This window comes from Coregonus lavaretus (genome assembly GCF_964263955.1).
Source record: "Coregonus lavaretus genome assembly, chromosome: 19".
Lineage (NCBI taxonomy): Eukaryota > Metazoa > Chordata > Actinopteri > Salmoniformes > Salmonidae > Coregonus > Coregonus lavaretus.
Genome location: NC_140006.1, coordinates 908,079 through 923,706, shown reverse-complemented (window position 1 = coordinate 923,706; position 15,628 = coordinate 908,079). Strand labels below are relative to the sequence as shown.

The 15,628-nt window shown below is 42.9% G+C and overlaps 1 protein-coding gene across 1 annotated transcript in view; it reads right to left on the bottom strand.

Annotated features, from left to right (window-relative positions):
- Nucleotides 1-240: 240 nt before the first annotated feature.
- LOC311146376 (GRAM domain-containing protein 4-like) overlaps nucleotides 241-15,628 on the bottom strand; it is a 70,030-nt gene continuing 54,642 nt past the window's right edge. The window contains exons 6-19 of the mRNA XM_084182869.1: nucleotides 13,204-13,348; nucleotides 11,521-11,546; nucleotides 11,303-11,394; nucleotides 10,648-10,739; nucleotides 6,442-6,490; nucleotides 6,246-6,317; nucleotides 6,065-6,108; nucleotides 5,826-5,935; nucleotides 5,220-5,374; nucleotides 1,588-1,732; nucleotides 1,291-1,414; nucleotides 969-1,059; nucleotides 736-804; nucleotides 241-636 (exon numbers count right to left, since the gene is read on the bottom strand). Coding sequence (XP_084038995.1) covers nucleotides 523-636; nucleotides 736-804; nucleotides 969-1,059; nucleotides 1,291-1,414; nucleotides 1,588-1,732; nucleotides 5,220-5,374; nucleotides 5,826-5,935; nucleotides 6,065-6,108; nucleotides 6,246-6,317; nucleotides 6,442-6,490; nucleotides 10,648-10,739; nucleotides 11,303-11,394; nucleotides 11,521-11,546; nucleotides 13,204-13,348 — 1,328 coding nt within the window. The 3' untranslated portion in view covers nucleotides 241-522. The remainder of the gene's footprint in view (nucleotides 637-735; nucleotides 805-968; nucleotides 1,060-1,290; nucleotides 1,415-1,587; nucleotides 1,733-5,219; nucleotides 5,375-5,825; nucleotides 5,936-6,064; nucleotides 6,109-6,245; nucleotides 6,318-6,441; nucleotides 6,491-10,647; nucleotides 10,740-11,302; nucleotides 11,395-11,520; nucleotides 11,547-13,203; nucleotides 13,349-15,628) is intronic.

The following is a 15,628-nucleotide window of genomic DNA, read 5'->3' as shown; positions in this document are numbered from 1 at the left end:
ATGCAAGACCAGCAGTAACGGTTACACTGACTCAGACTTCGCAAGAAAGACAGACAGAGAAGACAGGTGAGTAGAGACGCACACTGTCTGTGCAGCTCAGACACACACGTCTCTCTGAAGCAAATGAAAGCTGTCAGGCAGGCAGGCAGGCAGGAGAGCCAGCTCCTTCTCCTATGATGAGATGTCTGTGTTAAAAATAATGTCCCCCCACCCCCTCTTCTTCATCCCCCCCATCCTCATTCCGACATAGACAGATTGTAGGAATGTGTGCACCATCCCTATTGGACAACAAGTCCCACCTCCACACACACACAGATGCGCGCACAGACAGACGCGCGGCGCGCACAGACACCTCTCAGTCATAAAAGAAGATTGTCCAATCATTGTAGATAAGAGAGGGAGGAGAAGAGGTGTGCGTCCCATCACTTTCCCCAATTGTCTTTCCTCCAGCGAGGGAGGATTCAGGGGTAGGTGGCCCAGCCCTGACCCCAGCCCAGGCCTCTGTCCATGGGGATAGCAGGGCTACAGCTCAGGGCTGCCCGAGGGTGGTCTGGAGGTGGTCATGATCTTCATGTACTGGGTGAAGATCGCCTCGAAGGCCTCGTCTCGATGGATCATGGCACCAAACACCAGAGGCTGAGGAGGAGGAGACACAGAAATCCATAAATTACATTAAATTTATTTATAAATATGTGAAGGATAATAAAAAGGTCAAATTAGTCTTTATTTCCATACCTTCTGTGTGGAGGGAGTGGCTATGGAGATTCCCATTCCAGACCCAGGTAAGACAGACAGCACTTTGTACTGCGAACAGAGACGAGAGAGAAGAGATGGTGTCAGATAAATACAATTATGATAGATTAATTTCAAAGAATCTATCAGTTGTTGGAAGATGCATATCAGGATGTGATATCACAGAAAACATGGAAAGGATATGATACAATTATGGAATTAGTGTAGATGGACACCTTCTGGATATCTGTGATGTCCACCAGCTTAATGACCTTATTCTTCTTGGAGGAGGCCGATTTGGAACTGGAGCTCTCGAAGCACAGATAACTGAGAGACAAAGAGACAGATGGCGAGAGAGAGGAGGAGAGATAGAAAGATGGAGAGACGAGTCAGCACAAATCATCCGCTCTTGGATCTGGCTCTGAGAATCTGCAACATAATGGCACTATTTCGTGGCATATTGTATACACACACATCAGAGAGTAAAGACAGCACACCAAAAAGGAATAGCAGACCACTAGAGGTGAAAAGCTATTGTGACGAAGTACTTGAAGGGACAAGCTAGTGTGATGAGGTAGGTCTACTTGCTTCTCTGTAACGTAGAGCATGCCGTTTCGTATGTAGTCTGTTGGCATCTTCCGGTCTCTGTTGATGAGGCAGCACCTCCACCCATTCTCACACACTGTAGACACCCACACACACACACACACACACACACACACACACACACACACACACAAAAATAGTTTATATTGATTTACTTCTACAAGTGGCTGAATGCATTTAAACAATATTTTTTTGAATGGCAGGGAAAAAATCGAAGAAAAATATTTTAGGTGCAGTAAGTCCTCTGACCTGGTAGAGGGCGCTCATTCTCTGAGACATTGAAGATCTCATGAAAGGCTCCCTTCTTGGTGCTATGAATCCTGGCGCTGTCACCATCCAGGTTTACACCGCATGGAACAGTTGCTAGGCTACCTCTAGCCACCACAGGCTGAATCTAGAGGGGAGGAGGAGGAGAGGGAGGAGTTGGGGAGCGGGTGGGGGAGGAGGAGGAAGAGGAATAATTTTATTACAGAGCACTACTGTAGCCATCTTCCACTACGGATTCTCTGAGACTAAACTGGTAGACAGCCTCTCACATAGAGAGGGGAAACATAAGATGGAGGCCATTCATCTGTACACAGTAGGAGTATGTGTTCCTTATAACATAGCCTTGCAAACAACTTGTGTCTTATCTAACATCAGCCTCAGGGTGAGGGTCTCGTGCAAAGCGCAGAGCAGTTCCCCGACCCCCCCCCCAGACACACTCATATAGACACAGTACACTTACAGTACATACTATAGTACTGTACATGTAGGTAGTCGGTCATCTCTGTTAGTTTCATTTCTAAGTGAGGACATTTCGTTATTTAACTTAACAATGTATTTAATTGTCTGTGTTCCAAGGGTATCCTCTACCCTTCTGCCCTGAAGTGTGCACTGGTTCATTACCCCTCACTAGTGTATAGAATTATGGTGGAACATTGTCCACCTGTCTTTTGCCTACGCATGCTTACACCCACCAATCCAATGCTTTTAGTGAAGGCTAAATCCCTGACGGGGGGTGAGCGAGTACACACTTCAGGCAGAGGGGTGGGGGCGATCAGAAGTCGGTGTACAGTAAAGACAGTACGGTATAGTAGTGGATTAGTTAGTGTTTGTAATGCTGGGAGTGAGATTAGGGAGCTCTGCAGATAAATGGCCATGCCGTTAACAGCTACAGTACAATATACTCCCTCATGCTGCAGGCAGGCAGGCCCCTAGCTATACAGTAAATAGATGGGACTATTTGTAATGTTACACAGAAATAGAATACAATAAGTCTTAGCTACATAGTTGGGGAAATCAGACACACTAGTTAGCTCTGTTTTTCAAGGGTTACCTGGTAAATGATTCACATTTTTGAGTGATTGTTATACAAAGCCTACTACTAATTGGAATCACTAGAAAGTTTTACCTTACCTGATTATCTTACCATCGATATGAAGGAATAACAATTTGAGTGTTCTAGAGGTAAACTAAACTATGGGGGAAATAAAGGTGTTACTGTAAACCGGACTATATACTACTCTAGTCACACTAAAGTTGCTTTTGACAGTGCTGGTTGTCAGCACACTGAACACCTGGTTCCTACAGAGTATGTCTGTTAAAATGGATAAAAAATGTCACAAATTAATTAATAATTGTTTCGATTAAGACTGGTTCAATTAAAGCTTAGTAAGTGTCTCTTATGGCCCACTAAAAGTGGATAAATGCATTGACATTTTTGATCCATTTATTCACAAACACTCAGTTAATGTTGGGAGGTTTATCGTGAACCACACGCACACACTCAGTGCGCACACACACACACACACATTCAGACATATATACATGTTTTAGCTGGTGGCACACACAGGCACTATGTAACGTAAGGGGACAGAGGCACACCAGAGTCCCTACCTTCTCAGACCCAGACAGCTGAGAGAGAGAAACAAAACACAACGTATAGTGACAGTCACTAAAGCAAAGGCCCATCTAGCACCACTAACATTACTGCCAACTGGCTGAGATAGTCATCGCAAAACACTCGACACACAGTCTCACGCACGCACACGCATGCATACACAGATGACAGAGCATGACATTCAGGTGGCAGTGTCAAGGTAAATTAGATTTGTTTAAAGTAAGGGCTCAACATAAAAAGGGGTTAAAGCTCATCATAAGTTAAAATAACTACAATGTTGGATTGACAGTAGTTACGGTTATTATTTAAAAACAAAAATCTATGCTTCAGTTGTAATAGATACTTTTGTAATGAGGTTAGGGTTAAGTTATTTAGCATTTGGATAAAGGCTAGGGTTAGGGAAGTTTGGGTTGGATAAAGAATTGGTTACCTTTGCTATGGGGCGAGTTATTTGTGCGGCCCTAGAGTACATTTTCTCAGATTACATTGTGTGTTTTCGTATACAGTGCATTCGGAAAGTATTCAGACCCCTTGACTTGTTCCACATTTTGTTAGATTATAGCCTTATTCTAAAATTGATTAAATAAATAAAAAAATTGGCAAATGTATTAAAAATTAAACAGAAATACCTTATTTACATAAGTATTCAGACCCTTTGCTCAGGTGCATCCTGTTTCCATTGATCATCCTTGAGCTGTTTCTACAACTTGATTGGAGTCCACCTGTGGTAAATTCAGTTGATTGGACATGATTTGGAAAGGTACACACACCTGTCTATATAAGGTCCCACAGTTGACAGTGCATATCAGAGCAAAAACCAAGCCATGAGGTCGAAGGAATTGTCCGTAGAGCTCAGAGACAGGATTGTGTCGAGGAACAGATCTGGGGAAGGGTACCAAAAAATGTCTGCAGCATTGAAGGTCCCCAAGAACACAGTGGCCTCCATCATTCTTAAATGAAAGAAGTTTGGAACCATCAAGACTCTTCCTAGAGTTCCTCTGTGGAGATGGGAGAACCTTCCAGAAGGACAACCATCTCTGCAGCATTCCACCAATCTGGCCTTTATGGTAGAGTGGCCAGACGGAAGCCACTCCTCAGTAAAATGCACATGACAGCCCGGTTGGAGTTTGCTAAAAGGCACCTAAAGACTTTCAGACCATGAGAAGATTCTCTGGTCTGATGAAACCAAGATTGAACTATTTTGCCTGAATGCCAAGCATCACGTCTGGAGGAAACCTGGCACCATCCCTACGGTGAAGCATGGTGGTGGCAGAATCATGCTGTGGGGATGTTTTTCAGCAGCAGGGACTGGAAGACTAGTCAGGATCGAGGCAAAGATGAACGGAGTAAAGTACAGAGAGATCCTTGATGAAAACCTGCTCCAGAGCACTCAGGACCTCAGACTGGGGCAAAGGTTCACCTTTCAACAAGACAACGACCCTAAGCACACAGCCAAGACAACGCAGGAGTGGCTTCGGGACAAGTCTCTGAATGTCCTTGAGTGGCCCAGCCAGAGCCCAGACTTGAACCCGATCAAACATCTCTGGAGAAACCTGAAAATAGCTGTGCAGCGATGCTCCCCATCCAACATGACAGAGCTTGAGAGAATCTGCAGAGAAGAATGGGAGAAACTCCCCAAATACAGGTGTGCCAAGCTTGTAGCGTCATACCCAAGAAGACTCAAGGCTGTAATCGCTGCCAAAGGTGCTTCAACAATGTACTGAGTAAAGGGTCTGAATACTTACGTAAATGTAATATTTCAGTTAATTTTTTACAAATTTGCCAAAATGTATTAAAAAAATTGCTTTGTCATTATGGGGTATTGTGTGTTGATTGATTAGGGGAAAAAAACGATTTAATGAATTTTAGAATAAGGCTGTAACGTAACAAAATGTGGAAAAAGTCAAATGGTCTGAATACTTTCCGAATGCACTTTCTGTACACATGTTGCGTACGTGTGTGTGGAAATGTATATATGTGCATAAGTGCGTGTCCTCACCCGTCGGGACATAGTAGCGTTGGTCCTCTCCTTCAGCTGTGGATCAGTTGGTAGGTTGTTCCAGTCGATGTGAGGGGTGTCATATTTGTCCCTCAGCTTGGGACAGCTCTTAAACAAGAAGTCTATGATGAAGAACTTGATCCCTGCATAAAGCCCTGAGAGCGAGGGGAAGAAAGAGAGACTTTAAAAATAATTTAAAAAATAGAGACAGTAATGTTGTAAAAGTACAATGGATTGTACAAAAAAATATGTTGGTATACTTTGTTGTTTACACTTGTTTACACTTGTTTACATGTTTGATATATTTCATAAAACACGTGTCTGCTGTAAACTAAATGTCTCAGTTATTCTCCTTCCTCTTAAAGCCTCCACAGCCACAGGCACCAACAGTGAACACACAAGAGAAGACTCATTGCTTTAGAGAGGAACAAACATCAAATATCAGTGTGCCAGGAGACACAATGCCCCTTAGCAGCAATGAAGAGAATAAAGTGGTGTTTTGATATTGAATGTTACGTAACCATAGCTTTTCACTCAGTCTGTGTGTGAGGGCTGCAGCAGCGTGTGTGTATGTTTGTGTGTATGTTTGTGTGTGCGTGTACTCACCAATCATGAAGCCCACGAGTTTATAGGGCAGTATGCAGGAGGAGAGAAAGGCAACCCACAGGCTGATGTAGAGCTTCTGAGTGATCTCAGGCTGCACCCACATGAACAGGCTGAAAACACACACACACACAGAGAGAGAGAGAGGGAGGGCGAGAGAGAAACCATTTGATCAACTATACAGACCAACTTCAGAGGGAAAGAGTATAGAATGGTAAGACAGTGAAACAGCTATTTCTTACTTCTTTATTTTCTCCAATACATCCGCCATCTTACCAAAAAGGTTCTGTGAAAAAAAGCACAACAAAATGACTTTTCCAAAATGTCTTAAATGTGGTGTGTTTGTGTGTGTTTGTGTGTATTTGTGTGTATTTGTGTGTGCATGTATGCGTGCTTGTGTATGTGTGTTCGCTACTACTGTACCTGTGCTTTTTGTGCAACATCAAGCACTAACTGGAACTTTTCAGACACAGTCAAGTCATCCTTTGACGGTTCCTACATGAAACAAACAAACACAAACAATCAGTTAATTCCATCCCAAAGGCAGGAAATACGACAGGGCACTTCCTGTGAGGTCAGGAAGCTAAGAGGAAGTCATGTGAAATGGGAGGTCTCTTACTATAGGATCCGTAATATCCGGCACAATGCTCCACTGAATCCTCCAACCTCTGAAAGGAAAAAGGGAAGATATCAAAATAATGTGAAGATGTCAAAACTCTAAAGCAGGGATGGGCAACTGGCGGCCCGCACCTGCAGATCAATTTCAATTTAATTTTTCCTTTTTTTAGAACTCAGTCTGGGTCTCAACTTACTGTTGACAGTTAGAATAATAGAATACACAACATTTGGGTTGTGCATCAGCCACTCAATTAGTCCATGTCAGCTAATATTCTTTTGATTTTTAAGTTAGTCTAGCGACCAGCTATCTACACTTGTAGTAATCATGGTCGAATTACCGACCGGGGGGGAACCCATTGATTTTGTAAGTCACTCTTGCTTTAAAATGACATTTTTTCTCTACGCCCCATGGCAAAATGTGTAGAATTGCAGGAAATTAACTCTACAACTTCAATTTTTCCCTCTGCTGTCAAGAGGGGGGCTGCTAAAATGTTTTGTTCGCAAGGTGGGTGGGAAACAAAGTTTTGCTTAGGGTCTCCTAAAAGACTAGGGCCGGCTCTGACTGCATGTGTGGGTACAGTGAAGGAAAAAAGTATTTGATCCCCTGCTGATTTTGTACGTTTGCCCACTGACAAAGAAATGATCAGTCTATCATTTTAAATGGTAGGTTTATTTGAACAGTGAGAGACAGAATAACAACAACAAAATCCAGAAAAACGCATGTCAAAAATGTTATAAATTGATTTGCATTTTAATGAGGGAAATCAGTATTTGACTCCCTCTCAATCAGAAAGATTTCTGGCTCCCATGTGTCTTTTATACAGGTAACGAGCTGAGATTAGGAGCCCACTCTTAAAGGGAGTGCTCCTAATCTCAGATTGTTACCTGTATAAAAGACACCTGTCCACAGAAGCAATCAATCAGATTCCAAACTTTCTCCACCATGGCCAAGACCAAAGAGCTCTCCAAGGATGTCAGGGACAAGATTGTAGATTATTCGCAAATGGAAGAAACACAAAATAACTGTCAATGTCCCTCGGCCTGGGGCTCCATGCAATATCTCACCTCGTGGAGTTGCAATGATCATGAGAACGGTGAGGAATCAGCCCAGAACTACACGGGAGGATCTTGTCAATGATCTCAAGGCAGCTGGGACCATAGTCACCAAGAAAACAATTGATAACACACTACGCCGTGAAGGACTGAAATCCTGCAGCGCCAGCAAGGTCCCCCTGCTCAAGAAAGCACATATACAGGGCCGTCTGAAGTTTGCCAATGAACATCTGAATGATTCAGAGGAGAACTGGATGAAAGTGTTGTGGTCAGATGAGACCAGAATCGAACTCTTTGGCATCAACTGAACTCGCCGTGTTTGGAGGAGGAGGAATGCTGCCTATGACCCCAAGAACACCATCCCCACCGTCAAACATGGAGGTGGAAACATTATGCTTTGGGGGTGTTTTTCTTCTAAGGGGACAGGACAACTTCACCGCAGCAAAGGGACGATGGACGGGGCCATGTACCGTCAAATCTTGGGTGAGAACCTCCTTCCCTCAGCCAGGGCATTGAAAATGGGTCGTGGATGGGTACTCCAGCATGACAATGACCCAAAACACACGGCCAAGGCAACAAAGGAGTGGCTCAAGAAGAAGCACATTAAGGTCCTGGAGTGGCCTAGCTAGTCTCCAGACCTTAATCCCATAGTAAATCTGTGGAGGGAGCTGAAGGTTTGAATTGCCAAACGTCAGCCTCGAAACCTTAATGACTTGGAGAAGATCTGCAAAGAGGAGTGGGACAAAATCCCTCCTGAGATGTGTGCAAACCTGGTGGCCAACTACAAGAAACGTCTGACCTCTGTGATTGCCAACAAGGGTTTTGCCACCAAGTACTAAGTCATGTTTTGCAGAGGGGTCAAATACTTATTTCCCTCATTAAAATGCAAATCAATTTATAACATTTTTGACATGCGTTTTTCTGGATTTTTGTTGTTGTAATTCTGTCTCTCACTGTTCAAATAAACCTACCATTAAAATTATAGACTGATCATGTCTTTGTCAGTGGGCAAACGTACAAAATCAGCAGGGGATCAAATACTTTTTTCCCTCACTGTATGGATGAGGGTACACAGACCCGCGAGCCACTGCGGTCCTCCATGAGTTCAGATTTTTGGTGGCCTCCACCCCCATCAAAGTTGCCCATCCCTGCTCTAAAGGATCCTGTGAAAATTAGCTGCCCCACATTAAATAAGTAGGTACAGTGTAATTACATGTAAGAGTGGAGAGTATGAATTTATTGATCCCAACTTGGTAAATATAAACAAAAATATAAAACGCAACATGTAAAAGTGCTGGTCCCTTGTTTAATGACCAGAAATATAATGTCCCCGAAATCGTCCATATGCACAAAAAGCTAAATTTCTTTCAAATTTTGTACACACATTTGTTTATATCCCTGTTAGTGAGCAATTCTCCTTTGCCAAGATAATCCATCTACCTGACAGGTCGACATATCAAGAAGCAGATTAAACAGCATGATCATTACACAGGTGAACCTTGTGCTGGGGACATTAAAAGGCCACTAAAATGTGCAGTTCTCTCACACAACACAATGCCACAGATGTCTCAAGTTTTGAGCGAGTGTTCAATTGGCAAGCTGTTGCCAGAGAATGTAATCTTAATTTCTCTACCATAAGCCGCCTCCAACGTCGTTTTGGAGAATTTGGTAGTACGTCTAACTGGCCTCACAACCGCAGACCACGTGTGACCACGCCAGCCCAGGACCTCCACATCACCTGCGGGATCGTCTGAGACCAGCCACCCGGACAGCTGATGAAACTGTGGGTTTGCACAACCGAAGAATTTCTGCACAAACTGTTAGAAACCTTCTCAGGGAAGCGAATCTGTGTGCTAGTCGTCCTCACCAGGGTCTTGACCTGGCTACAGTTCGGCGTCGTAACCGACTTCAGTGGGCAAATGCTCACCTTCGATGGCCACTGGCATGCTGTACAAGCATGCTCTTCACGGATAAATCCCGGTTTCAACTGTACCGGGCAGACAGCGTGTATGGCGTTGTGTGGACGAGCGGTTTGCTGATGTCAACGTTGTGAACCGAGAGCGCCATTGTGGCGGTGAGGTTATGGTATGCATTTTATCAATAGCAATTTGAATGCACAGAGATACTGTGTCGAGATCCTGGGACAACATTCCACAGGCCACAATCAACAGCCTGATCAACTCTATGCGAAGGAGATGTGTCACCCATCATGAGGCAAATGGTGGCACAAAAAAAAAAAACGTAGTAGTGCCTTTGAATTCTGTCTGTGGCTTCAGGCTCATGCGACTGTGCCTGGAGAGCCGGCCAGCAGCAGAGAATATCCTCTCCACACTTGCAGAGCCACTGGGGATGCTAAACATCCTTTTGGCCACTCTTGCCAGGCTGGGCAGAGATGCAGTATTTTTTCTATTTTTTCTCTATAGGTAGGCCAACAGGTTTTTAGGCAAAATAACCCAATCAAAATGGAAAGCTCCTTGAACGTGGGAATATGCCAGGCCTACTGGGCCAAAATCAATTATGACCCATGACCTATTGTATAGATAATAGAACGAAAATTAACGAAACATTTAAGAGATCAGATTTTTTGTTTTTTAAATACTTTGCTACAATGACACACTTAGTTATCTAACCACCTCATTCCTTTCTTTTAGCATGTGCATGTAGTAAGTACACCATCATGCTTTTGGGATACATGTCTTTTCAGATTCCCCAATGATTCTTTTGTTGTGGACACTACATCACTGCACTACCTCACTTGCTCTTGGTCCTCATCTTTGTAAGTCACCTTGATTTAGAACCTGTGTGCTTTATCAGTTTCTTTATGAAAATATTTAGTGAACTCCATGACAGTAGCTAAAGCAAGGGGCTATAGCAGCACACAAGTAGACTACAAATGCATGCTGGGCCGGGCATGCCCTGAGCTCGTGAAGTGAGCACCACTGGAGCGAAATTGGAGTGGGCGAGAAGGCCGTTTGGGAATTTCGTTCCACGCTCCAGTCAAATTGTGCACGCTCCGCTCCTCGCTCCAGCTCCGCTCACATACTCTGGTTCAGTGTAGTTGCATCACTCAGCATCATCAATAAATTACTAATTAAATGTAATATCAATATGAACGTGTGTGTGTGTGTGTGTATGTACTGTATGAATGTCTTACTTAGCGATAAGGTAATTCAAGGAGAGCCTCAGGATGGCCAAGAAGAGGAACATTGGGATGGCCCAGCCGTGCCATGCAGCGTTCATGTAGATCTGAGACAGGAGGAAACACAAATGACGTTCATCATTTCATACAGTACTTAGCCTACATCCTTTTTCTCACAATCAGATTTAATATACAAGTCTTCCAAATGACGAGCACTACTGAATATAGTGGGAGATTTGGGACATCAAATGAGAGGACCTTGAAGAGAAACATTCGATTAGACATTTGGTCGATGTCTATCTCTATAGAATAGCATGTGTCAAAGTCTTGCGATAATGTATACAGTAGTCAAACTCATACAGGACAGCTCACTAAAGGGATAGTTCATCCAAGTTACATATTAGTTTCCTTACCCTGTAAGCTGTCTATGGACATGGTATGACAGCAATCCATGCTCTGGTTTTGTTTACCTGGCCCTGTTTCCAAATGCTAACTTTTTACATTTGTGGCACAACTCCAATGCAAGTCAATGGTACCGATATTACCATTTTTCACACTTCATGTCCAAATCATCCTAAAGTTTCTCAAATTAAGTGTGTAGCTCAATGAAGTTACTTCTCGATGATTTGGACATCCCTTTAAAAAGACAGATAGGAGCAGTTGTACTCACTATGAAGGAAATAGCTGAGGTGTACACTGAGTGCCAGTTGGATAAGGCTGAGAGGTTCCTCATAAAGTTAGTGACAGGTCTGGCTCCTCGCTCTGGAAAAATACAAAATCAGTCATCAACTTATTGTCACATTACAACAATATCTGACAACAACAGTAGATCAATGGAAGAAGGTATGACTGTTCTGAGTGGGTATTAATATATAAATAAATACTCACTGAGTCTCCTCATGTTTTCTGTTAGCCTGGAGAGAGAGGGACATACAATGGTAGATGATAAAACAGGAATTTTTGCATGAACTTTACAGACACCACACAGTGGGGGAACAGAATTCTCGAAAACATCTACTAAAAGAGCAAAATGTTGTTGCAGAGTTCCTGTGTTCTAGCGGAGGTGGCAACACCTCAACCCACTGATCATTCTGTGTATGAGTCACACAGAGGTGAGGAGGAGAGGAAAGAATGAAGAGCTCAATCTATTTCTCTCTGTTCTCTCCTCTCCACAAGGTCAGCTATAATACAGCACATCCTTTCTTTCTAGAGCTTTCTACCTGTGCTGCCAACTTTTATCCAATCAGTGTACACTTCAAACTGTGTACGTGTACACTACAGTTCAAAAGTTTGGGGTCACTTAGAAATGTCCTTGTCTAATCGAACCCACAATTGCTGATGCTCCAGATAATCAACTAGTCTCAAGAAGGCCAGTTTTATTGCTTCTTTAAATCAGCACAACTGTTTTAAGCTGTGCTAACATAATTGCAAAAGGGTTTTCTAATGATCAATTAGCCTTTTAAAATGATAGACTTGGATTAGCAAACACAACGTGCCATTGGAACACAGGACTGATGGTTGCTGATAATGGGCCTTTGTACGCCTATGTAGATATTCCATTTTTTTTAAATCAGCCGTTTCCAGCTACAATAGCCATTTACAACATTAACAATGTCTATACTGTATTTCTGATCAATTTGATATTTTAAATGGACAATTGTTTTTGATTTTCTTTTGAAAACAAGGATATTTCTAAGTGACCCCAAACTTTTGAACAGTAGTGTGTGTGTTTACAGTACTGTCCTGCCTAAGGTCACAGCAGCCCATGACCTGAATGATTAGTAAGCCCTATACAATCTGATCTGTGTTTAGCAGCAAAATGAGCCCAGTCCTAGACTGAACCCAGCTAGCTTAAAGTGGAGTAAAGAGAAGCATGACGTATGAGATGCATCTAGACACTGATCTAAGATCAGTGAGGAGTCCACCCCCTAATGGTTAAGGTTAGAATTGGGGGATAGCGAAGCGGATCCTAAATCTACAGCCTCAGTCAATGGCTGCAGGGAGTTGTAGTGTGGTCAAGCCACCACCAGAGGGCAGACATTATTCACTCCCTGTGGCCAATCTGCCTTACATGACATCCTAATAGCCCAGACAGGCAGGGCCTACCAGCCAATCAAATGTCTGAACACCACACTATGTTTTTGTGAGTGTTACATGGTTTCAATCCGTTTTTAAATAGTATTCTTCCTACTGAAAAAGACCCTGGTCATGTTGCTCATGCAGTGATGTGCAACGTATACAGAACGTCCAGATGTCTTGTGTCTGTATAGAATTCACATCACTACCATTAAGGTTTGGGTAAAAGACTACTACTGTTTCTGTGAGTGGTAGCGTACTCGCCATGTGGGGCGCAACAAATACACAATGTTCAGATATTGACTACCACAACACAGCCTCTCAATGTGACTGATGTTTTCACCAACTAGTTCAGTACTCACCTTTTAGTACATAGAAATAAGATTACAAGAATAGACATTCCCATTTAAACCAATATTCCATGATGGGTGGACCCATTCATTCTATTGTATTTCTATGGTTTTGACAACCCATCGCAGGAGTACAACAACGTACCTTTTAGCACTTAGTGGTTCCTCAGCCTCCACAGTGTTCTCCTCTGGGACGAAGCGGAAGTCTTCTATGTAGACCCCCACCCTGTCGTAGAGCCACCTCCACGCCCGCAAGTACAGGGTCTCCCCCTGCGGCGGCTTGTCTTTGTCTGGAGAGGCAGAGTTGAAGGTCAGGTCATGTTGTCATTAGGCTTCTTTTTTTGTGTGTGGGTGTTTTATGTTATTGTATACTTGGAAGAGGACTCATGTTTGTTCTTTTGTCTTGTTACTGACTATAAATAAATATACAGTTGAAGTCAGAAGTTTACATACACCTTAGCCAAATGCATTTAAACTCAGTTTTTCACAAATCCTGACATTTAATCCTAGTAAAAATTCCCTGTCTTAGGTCAGTTAGGATCACCACTTTATTTTAAGAACGTGAAATGTCAGAATAATAGTAGAGATAATTTTTATTTCAGCTTTTATTTCTTTCATCACATTCCCAGTGGGTCAGAAGTTTACATACACTCAATTAGTATTTGGTAGCATTGCCTTTAAATTGTTTAACTTGGGTCAAACGTGTCGGGTAGCCTTCCACAAGCTTCCCACAATAAGTTGGGTGAATTTTGGCTCATTCCTCCTGACAGAGCTGGTGTAACTGAGTCAGGTTTGTAGGCCTCCTTGCTCGCACACGCTTTTTCAGTTCTGCCCACAAATGTTCTATAGGATTGAGGTCAGGGCTTTGTGATGGCCACTCCAATACCTTGACTTTGTTGTCCTTAAGCCATTTTGCCACAACTTCGGAAGTATGCTTGGGGTCATTGTCCCATTTGCGACCAAGCTTTAACTTCCTGACTGATGTCTTGAGATGTTGCTTCAATATATCCACATAATTTTCCTTCCTCATGATGCCATCTATTTTGTGAAGTGCACCAGTCCCTCATGCAGCAAAGCACCCCCACAGCATGATGCTGCCACCCCTGTGCTTCACGGTTGGGATGGTGTTCTTTGGCTTGCAAGGACCCCCTTTTTCCTCCAAACATAACGATGGTCATTATGGCCAAACAGTTCTCTTTTTGTTTCATCAGACCAGAGGACATTCCTCCAAAAAGTACGATCTTTGTCCCTATGTGCAGTTGCAAACCGTAGTCTGGCTTTTTTATGGCGGTTTTGGAGCAGTAGCTTCTTCCTTGCTGAGCGGCCTTTCAGGTTATGTCGATATAGGACTCGTTTTACTGTGGATATAGATACTTTTGTACCTGTTTCCTCCAGCATCTTCACAAGGTCCTTTGCTGTTGTTCTGGGATTGATTTGCACTTTTCGCACCAAAGAACGTTCATCTCTAGGAGACAGAACGCGTCTCCTTCCTGAGTGGTATGACGGCTGCGTGGTCCCATGGTGTTTATACTTGCATACTATTGTTTGTACAGATGAACGTGGTACCTTCAGGCGTTTGGAAAATGCTCCCAAGGATGAACCAGACTTGTGGAGGTCTATAATTCTTTTTCTGAGGTCTTGGCTGATTTCTTTTGATTTTCCCATGATGTCAAGCAAAGAGGCACTGAGTTTGAAGGTAGGCCTTGAAATACATCCACAGGTACACCTCCAATTGACTCAAATGATGTCAATTAGCCTATCAGAAGCTTCTAAAGCCATGACATCATTTTCTGGAATTTTCCAAGCTGTTTAAAAGGCACAGTCAACTTAGTGTATGTAAACTTCTGACCCACTGGAATTGTGATACAGTGAATTATAAGTGAAATAATCTTTCAGTAAACAATTGTTGGAAAAATTACTTGTGTCATGCACAAAGTAGATGTCCTAACCGACTTGCCAAAACTATAGTTTTTAACAAGAAATTTGTGGAGGGGTTGAAAAACGAGTTTTAATGACTCCAATCTAGGTGTATGTAAACTTCCGACTTCAACTGTACATTCAATAGACAGAAAGAGGGAGAGTGGGAAAGAGAGAGCGACCAGAAGAAAGGTTACAGGCAGCACAGGTTTATAATGAGTACAATGAAGTTGCCTCCTTGTCGGTTTGGTATTTCTGTTCCTAGATATGTGTCTAAGGGTAACTTCTATAACTACCTGAAGCTGTTTATTGAAATGAAGACTGGTAGAGAAGGAGATCCAGGTCTGTAGATCTCCCAGTTAAGAAGCTGGTTTAATTTAGAGTTAATACCAAAGACCCATTAACCTAAACTACACACTGAGCTCCTTGTGTGTCTCTTCAAGAAACACGAATTCATTTCCTAAAATAAAACACCCTTGCCAGTGTCACCAGCACCTGGAGCTACTAGACGAACAACTGGTTCTGGAACCCTCAAAGAGTGATCTGGAATCCTCAAAGAATGATCAAGATTTTTGATTTTACAAAGAGATACTTCTACAGCTCCTATCCTCCGTCCCACGCACTCAAACAGTGTCTTTCTTCCAGCCTGCTGG